The sequence below is a fragment of the Haemaphysalis longicornis genome, unplaced genomic scaffold (genome assembly GCF_048455015.1).
Source record: "Haemaphysalis longicornis isolate Haplotype H1 unplaced genomic scaffold, Haemaphysalis longicornis Haplotype H1 scaffold_3, whole genome shotgun sequence".
In the NCBI taxonomy this organism is placed as follows: Eukaryota; Metazoa; Arthropoda; class Arachnida; order Ixodida; family Ixodidae; genus Haemaphysalis; species Haemaphysalis longicornis.
This window is the reverse complement of record NW_027526335.1, coordinates 188,661,998-188,670,216: the sequence shown is the minus strand read 5'-3', so window position 1 is coordinate 188,670,216 and position 8,219 is coordinate 188,661,998. Positions and strand designations below refer to the sequence as shown.

Below are 8,219 nucleotides of genomic sequence, written 5' to 3'. Positions count from 1 at the left end.
TAGGCCTAAAAACCTACCCACTCTGGTCAATTAACCAATAACGATAACACCTGCCGTCAGAAGCTCCCGGATGATTTTCCAAGTCACGTTTGGTTGCGATGTCAACATACTAACCCACAGTTCGCACACATTCATTCATGGGTCGGCGAGCCGCACAGTAGTGCAGCCAAACCATCTTCTTTTGATGTCACACAAAATTTCAGGAAATCAGCAAGAAGGATCCGGAGGAAGACCACATTTTTTAATTGATTATTTCTACCGAATAAATTCAAGTAAATGCCGCGAGTGGTGAAAATATGGCCTAGAGACTCCAGACTACAATTCGCACTACTATTCCTGCAATATTTACAAATCACTTCAGTGACACTTAAAAAGGGGTATTAAAAAAGAAGCACACACGCATGCACAAGAGAAGATAACAAACAAACAAACCCTCAGTTCCTCAATGTTGTTCCAAATCACCCGGGCTGGGAGGCGAAGCGTGGGGATGACTCCTGAGGCATCCTGGTAGGAGCCCAGGACCTTGTGGACTTTGTCCCGCTCCCTGGCACAGCCCGGCAGCAACAGCAGCTGGTCCAGCAGCCGAAGATTCCGCCGTGCGGCCAGCAGCTCGCCTCCCTGTTGTTAAATCTGGCCACTCTCCATGGCCAGCAGGCAGGGCTGTCAGCCACCTCCAGGTGGTGTTTCTCTGCTTGGAACCCACATGGGGCACAGGACGGCTGAGAGCTGAGGGAAGGGAGGAAAACAACTAAGAGGAGCCCCAAAAGCAGCATCCTGGGCACACAGAAATGTTTAAACAAGTAAAATGCCTTCGGTACAGACGAGTTTCTGCCGCACAGACGTCTTTTAGCAATGACTATGAAATGCCTCAGGACAAGCACCAAAAGAGTTCATGCGATGTGTACATACACCACATGGGCCAACAGATCATGAAGGAACTTGACTTTCATTTAAAAAACGACTATCGGGGTAGCATTCAATTCGGTAGGCTACAGAACTTTTCATGAAACCAGAATGAACGAAACACAGTCACTTAATGTGGACAGTTTGATGTACACGAAAACAACATCCTGAAGCTACAACGACTACATGGCAATAAAACACAATATGACTAGATTCCCTGAAAACACCTTTGAGCTTGTTTAAGTAAGCAGAAAATGTAACGAAACAAAACAGACACTTGTGCTAAACCCACGTTTCTCTGGTTAAATATGCATGAAAGTAGAACTATCGTGACAGGTCCAAAGTTGTTTTTTGTGCCATTTTGTCCAGTGCTGCCACCATTCTAGCTTTACCCTCAGCTAAAAGAGACTGCCCACTTTCGACATACCTGAAGCTCTTGGACTTTATGTCGAGGCTAATTTGATGCTTCGCCACCATGTTATTTTTGTGGTCTCCACTTCTTGCTGGAGCCTGTCTCGTGCATCATGACTAGGACCAGCCTTGGCTGGGTCAAGACACCACTGCTTAGCTGCCTGAGCTTTTCAGCCGCAATGCGCTCTTGGCAGTCTTTGCTCGATGTTTGTACTGCTCTCAAAACCTCTGGTGTCACATTGAAGCGACTTGCATCTCCGTCAAAGCGCTTGAAGAACGAAACAATGTGCCTGATGCCATGAACAGTTTGTATCGCACACTGAGCCCTTTCATTAAGGTGCCGGCAGTTCTTATTGAAGCCCATTTCCCCAACCGCTTTTCTATGTGGAATGCACAGCAGTGCCTTCACTAGCCAAGCCAAGAGAGGGAATTTGGTTTTGTTGTTAGCCTCCTTCTTCTCAAAACTCTGCTGCCAATACTCGTTAATTCGTGTAGACGGATCTGATCAACATGTTCAAGCTGGACGAGCATGTATTCATCCATCAAAGTCAATTCATCGCAGGGTTAGATCACTTGCAGCACCCTAAAATGAGCGCTAGAGGACTTTTCTTTCCTCAGCTGTGGGCTTAAGAAGCGCAGGCTCTGCAAAATGAAGGGCAGTCGTTGAAAGGCAGTCGTGCAGAAGGCACTCAGCACATTTTTTGTAAAAACATCCTTCCACTTCATTTTACGTAAAAGATGCCTTCAACGCCCGTGGCGTAAAGGACTCCTCCCACCAGAGCCAACACATTGCGGAAACCCGGCGAAACGAAGCTTCGGCACAAGATTGGCGCAGATTGCTTGAAATGAAGAAGGATGTAGCAGGATTTACCTTTCGGCACGGTTCGGCGCAGATATCACATCACTGGTTCGTTGCCCTTGAGCTCCCTGTGTCTGGGGCTCCCACTGTGGCCGCAGCCAGGCACCCCGATACAGCACTCCATGCACCACGAGTGAGCACAAGTCACCCTCCGGATGCGCAGCAGGGCCACCCGGGAGTAGCATTGCAGGGCACAGCGCTGGGGTCAGGTCCAGGCTGACACCCACCAGCTCGGCTGTGGCTGAGGATACAGCACACTGCAGCAGCGCCTGCCGGGTGACCTCCCCTAGCACGGCGCCTGCTGAGGCCGAGCCCTGTCGCTTCCGCACAGAGCCGCCCGAATAGGCCAGGGTGTGGCCCTTCAGGTCATCTCGGACGATGGCCCAGGCCAGCTGAGCTGCCCACAGTGGGGCCGTCCGTTGTTTGCTGCGCTTGCCCAGGATTTCCAGTTGCACCTCGGCCACCAGAGCAGGAGACCAACCAGGGCCCTCTTATCCAGAGGCCACCACCTGGGACATTTTATGATTACTGGACCAACACGTGCAAATGGCAGTTCGGAAGGGGAAAACACGCATTTACCTTAGGAAATAGGATATAACGGTGTGATAAACATTGCTAAGCCACAAGTGACAAAGCTCTGAGGTTTGCAAGCCCGTCAAATTGCCCTGCAGCTGGCTACACAGCAACCACTTGATCTCCCAGGTACGACGCTGAAATTGAAGCCTTTGTCATCTCCTGCCCTAACATCATTTTGACGCCACTTTAAGCCACTCTAGAGTACATATAACAACCTAGGACAACCCAATGAACGTAGTTATAAATATTCCTAGGTGAAACCTGAAGACAAGAAAACTAGACACAAGGGCAGCTCTATGCAAAGGGGTAACATGAAGGGCAGTGAGCACAAATTGCACAGCTTCTATCTCCTTTAGTGCACACAAATTGCATACCACATCCTGCCAAAACCTGATGCACCCAGCATATCCGGTTAATTGCCCTGTCAACACATCATGGGTCTGCAAGGAAAATTCCAATTGCAACATCAGCTATACACAAAAAGTGGTTACCTTCTGTAAATGAGAAACGTCCTAATTGACCCTGTGCAAGCGCGGCTTGGCCTACTCACACATGGACAGGTTGTTCAGCGACACCTCCTTGGTAGCTTTGTTGACATCCAGGCTTGAAAAGGCGCCCTGAACGCACCGACCAGATGCCGGCAAAAATGCGAGATAATAAAGTGTACACAACTAAAGCACTGAGAATTAAAGCAGTTTGAAACTTAAGGTAAGCAAAACTTATCTCGAGGTAAACAAGGATGCAGAGAGGTTTTACTACTCTAACATGAAAATATCCTACTGCACAAGAACAAAAAAGAAGTCAAAAGCTCATTCACCGGCCTTTGCCTGTGAATGAGCTTATCTTATTCAAAAATCTCAAACCTGCTACAGTGAAAGGCTTGGAATGAATAAAACTCTAGGGCAGTGCCTTGAACATGCACACAATATTTTGGGAAGGTCTGGTACTATTCATAACTCAAATGTGAGTTAGCAGAAGAAAACTAAAATATGACAGACACTAGCAATACCATTTCAAACTTTCTTCATAAACACACGTTTGCAGCTATATAATATACCATTCTCCTTTTGTCATACTGCTTTATGTGACAGGAGACAACTAAAATGGAACAAGCAGTAAGGCAAATGTGCAGTCTATTAGCTTCATTTTTAGCTCAGACAGAAATTTACTAAATATGCCCATCATGACTATCTCAATACAACTGATCACATCAACAATAAATGCAGCATGGAGATATGGTAACGGTCAGTGGCAATGCAAATTGTCTTAAATTGGCCCCACTCCAGCTTTATTTTTGGTCCAGATTACAAAATCGCACGACATGCATTTCATACAGGTTTTTGGAAACAGATGGTGTATTAACTCCAACAATTTGTGTTCAGAACAACGACAATTCCTCCGTCATTTCCATTGTTTTCTTTGGAGTTATGAGTAGGATTATTGTATTGTTGAGTTTTAGTTTGCGGACGCACCATAATGCGCAACAACTGTCTAGTATTTGTAATGTCCATACGCTAAACTGTGCTAACGCATTGACCTATGTAGGATTTTATCACATCAAAGGGACCTTACAAACGATTTCTGATTCAGTCTCTGTAGTCACATGCGTTATCTCCTGGCTATTTTCCGGAATCTGTGAGAAACATTGCGTACATGCGGACTTACTACAAGCTTCTTGCTTTTTTTTGTTAGTGTCATCTTGGTAGCACTCACAACAGACAATGAGTGGAGCCTGGAAGAAACTACTACTCTGTCTGGTCAACGTATTCTCAGACGCTTTCTTTTACTATTATTTCTTCTCGGCCAGTGCGTCATATATAATCTGAGAATGTGAGCGAAAAACAAGAAAAACGGGGGTACAGCATGAAAGGCGCCAACTATAAAAAAAAGTACAGTTGCTCCCCCCCCATTTTGCCTTAATAGGGTATTTACATTGCACTCCATCGTTGTGCTGTGACATCACCGAAATTTATGAAAGTTTTGTGCATCACTAGTCCATAAAGGCTCAGCGCGAGCTCGGCTGATAGCCTGTGCATTCGTTGTACTGCTTGTACCATTTCAACAGTTTTCTTTAACGAGAAAGGTAATGCCAAAAGTTTGCAAGCCCAAGCGTGTACTTCTTCACAAATTGTGGTGCTGGGCACCGGCGTGTGCTGCGCACAGAATTCGCCAAACTACGGTACTGTGCAGTGATAGCTCATTAACGACGACCGCAAGAAACTCTGCTACTACTTATCACGCTAGTAGCTACTCACCTTTGTTCGTGCCGAGTCGTTTCCGGACGCTTTGGGAACCGTGGCTGTCTTCACGCATACAAAGGCTTGAGCAAGGTTATTTGGAGATGCATTTAAAACACCATTTACCTATTTACTCTCTCAAAAGCATTTTTTTTTGCGCAAACAACCTTACAAACGCAAGAGCAACTCTTAGGAACGACAAACGCGACCAACGGTTGTTGTGTTTGAATTGAAGCGACAGAGGAACCCCTGGTGGTGCTGAAAACTACTACCACAAATGCATTAACTAAAAAGTAAAATATTTTCACTTAATAAAAAGCAAAAAACATTTTATAAGTCAAGTTTTTTTTAAATGCAACATATTACTCCTTTATTGCAATGTTTAACGGCTTTTTTTTTTGAGTGACCGCTCATCGCGCGCTTTTTGAAGTTTGCAGCGGTTCGGTTCTACAATTTTGAATTGAATCAATTGGAGTTGCGCCTGTCAAAATGCTTCTTTAAGTCTTCGGTACTTTGCCCATGCGTTATCGGGCACTCTGCCTATCTTCGGCACCGTGTGGAGCAAGGAAGCAACGAGTTATTTTCCAGAAAGGTGGAATAGGGTTGTCTGCTTCGCTGAACGCTAGCGAGCCTTTTTGGTAGAAAATAACTTTCGCTATCCCAAATGTTTCCGGTTGGGTGCATAGCTGTTCATTTTTTTAGCTCCGGAAGATGCTGCTTGATGTGTGCATTGTGAACGCCAGTCTAGGCCATAATTACTAGCTAATCACTAGCGCCACCTTTAGTGCCATTACGCCGACGCAGCGCAGCTCCAGCCCAAGCGAGGTCTGGGACGCGCTCGTTAGTGCGCGTGGTTCAACTTCAGAGTTGCACAAAACATTGCAGTCCGATTCGCCTCGCCATGCCTCTTCAATGCTCCAGCCTTCACGCCAGCCCTCACATCTTGCGCAGTCGATGCCCGAGCTTATGTGCAACCACGCAGCCACACAAGTACGCCAACGCTGTAACTAAGCCGGCCTTCGCCGTTGGACCAGTGCGCCATTTTGTCTTCCTCGCCCAAGCGTTTTGCACCGTTCACTCGCTTGCCTCCTTGTGCGCGTCTGCGCTTGCTTGCTGGCGGACGCTCCAGCAAGATTGTGTTTTGTGTGTGACCGCCTGCGTGTATCCGGCTCGGCGGCATATCATGCCGGACATTGTGTGGGAGCGGCTCGTCTCAGTGACAATGTCGCGCCTATTCATCGACCTCATACGGAAAGAATTGGCACGGCGACAGCTGGACTTTGCCGGTTTCAAAGAAGAGATAATACGGCGACTGGAAGCCGACATTCGGCAGCAGCATGAAGCTAGCCCCCCGGTTGAACCGAAGGCTTCTGCCTCGTCCGCCGCGGTGCCTTTGACTCTAGACCCAGCCACGGTACTTAACCTTGCCAGACACAGTGCCAAAGACTGCCTGCAACATGATCCGTTGCCTTTGCCAGAGCAGCCGCCATGGCAAGTGTTAGTAGCCCAAACATTGCCCTCACGAAGTGCCCCTGTCGCATGACACCGTCGCATCCGACGCGGTGTTCGCGCGCCATCATCCCAATATTCCATCGTCCCGCTTCGCAACCAGCCCACTCCCAGCCTGCACGCTGTTATAAAAGGTACATTGGCCGAACACAGAGCTGTTTTTGCTTGCCACAGCGATGATCTTGACCATATCACTGATATGAAGCTCCGTGTTTACCTGCTACCGTGTTGCCCTACAGTCGGCGCTCATACCGGTACGATGGAGAAGGCAAGCAGTTCCTGAAAACTCAGGGGCCCTAATGAACTATGGCTTTAAAGGGGAATGTAATGAGCTACAATCAAAGCCATCATCCGTGCCTTGCTCACTGCAGCCAAGCAGCCGCTAACTCTACAGCTTCTGTGCGAATTCAAAACGAGTAAAGGCCAGGAGCTTCCATTCAAACAGTACGGCGTCTGTGGCCCCTCCGCTTTCTTCTGAGCCTCCCGGATGCCGTATGCTCGACACGGGTGGGTGGCGAAACCAAGTTCTGTCAGGCCAGTTCTCACAAAGGAAGTCAAGCACATACAGAATTTCTTCAACAGCCAGAAAGAGGTCATACCGTCGGTGAACCGCCTGCCAACTACTTTCAGCCCAGCCAACAGCAACCCCAGCATGCCGAAAACTTTGTCTACGGACAGACAAAGGGAAGAACGCTCGTGAGCCAGCCACCTATAGGTTCCAAGCCCATCAACAGCGCCAACCAGCCGCGACCTGTGCAGCAGCCAACGACCAACTCGAGCCATCTGTGGTACCATAAGAGATTAAGAACAACTTGTGCCGCACCTGGCTGACCACTTCGTGAGTGGCATCGATGTACTTCAGCTGGACAAAGCCCATGCCTGAAAGTTTTTGCAGCAGCACCGACCATTCAGCATTTGGCTACAAGACAAGCAAGGACTTCCGGCGTAGCAATTGTGGCATACTGTGTGCCACATGCAGCTCCACGAGACTGTTTGAGAGGGTGTCGGCAACCTCCTGTCCAAGGACAACTGGCACGCCTTTCACGAACCTCGAAGCCAAGGCTAAGGCCCTTACCATGCTTCAGTGTGCATGAAACTGCCAGTGCAAGGAAGCAGGACAGTGTAGACTCACCTCTGCAGTCAGTGCAGCCACAGCTTAAACGGTACAATGCGCTTATTGGCTCTCTAGCCACCTAGATGACTTGGTGCACGAGTGAAGCGTGCGGCAGTGTTTCCCCCGCGTGTATGAGTGTTGTGCCTGTTGTGGACAATGTGCGGATATTACTGTCCACGAGACGTGGTCAACCAAACTGGTGGGGCGGGGTGCGAGCAGCCAGCCACATGTGCTGTAGTCATTGGAGGATCACTAGCGTCACCTTCAGTGCCATCACGCCACGCAGCTCCAGGCCCATTCGAGGTCTGGGACATGCTTGCTTGTTTGTGCTTCATTTGTACCCGCCTCCGGTATGGTCAATCGTGTTGTATAATGTTCAAATAAATGCGTTCCTTTAAATAACTCCCATTCGCCTCGCCATGCCACCTGAATGCCCCAGCCTCCACGGCCAGCCCTCGCAGTACCGCATACGGTGCAATTCATGAATTGCGAGGGGGACCAGAGATAGCGCAAATAAAAGTAATGTGGTTTTAGCAGCACAATATTTACAACAATCGAGGCCTAAACCTAAAAAATAGCTGCAGTGGTTTCATTGAACCGGCAGATTTGA

At 48.3% G+C, this 8,219-nt stretch overlaps 1 protein-coding gene across 1 annotated transcript; it reads right to left on the bottom strand.

Annotated features, from left to right (window-relative positions):
* Nucleotides 1–437: 437 nt before the first annotated feature.
* LOC144175602 (uncharacterized) lies at nucleotides 438–7,372 on the bottom strand. The gene is made up of 3 exons (XM_077704662.1): nucleotides 7,319–7,372; nucleotides 2,186–2,661; nucleotides 438–726 (listed from the first exon to the last, which is right to left on the bottom strand). Exons 1-3 carry the CDS (start codon nucleotides 7,370–7,372, stop codon nucleotides 459–461), a joined length of 798 nt encoding a protein of 265 aa, XP_077560788.1. The 3' UTR covers nucleotides 438–458.
* Between the last annotated feature and the right edge of the window lie 847 nt (nucleotides 7,373–8,219).

What these genes read in the sequence shown, in the direction of transcription:
- LOC144175602 (XM_077704662.1), bottom strand. Translation starts at nt 7,372, where the DNA reads ATGGGCTTTGTCCAGCTGAAGTACATCGATGCCACTCACGAAGTGGTC. An exon ending in CTCACGAAGTGGTCAGCCAG is followed by an intron (nt 2,662 to 7,318) that starts GTGCGGCACAAG and finishes TCTGGATAAGAG; the next exon opens with GGCCCTGGTTGGTCTCCTGC. An exon ending in GCGCCGAACCGTGCCGAAAG is followed by an intron (nt 727 to 2,185) that starts GTAAATCCTGCT and finishes CCCTTCCCTCAG; the next exon opens with CTCTCAGCCGTCCTGTGCCC.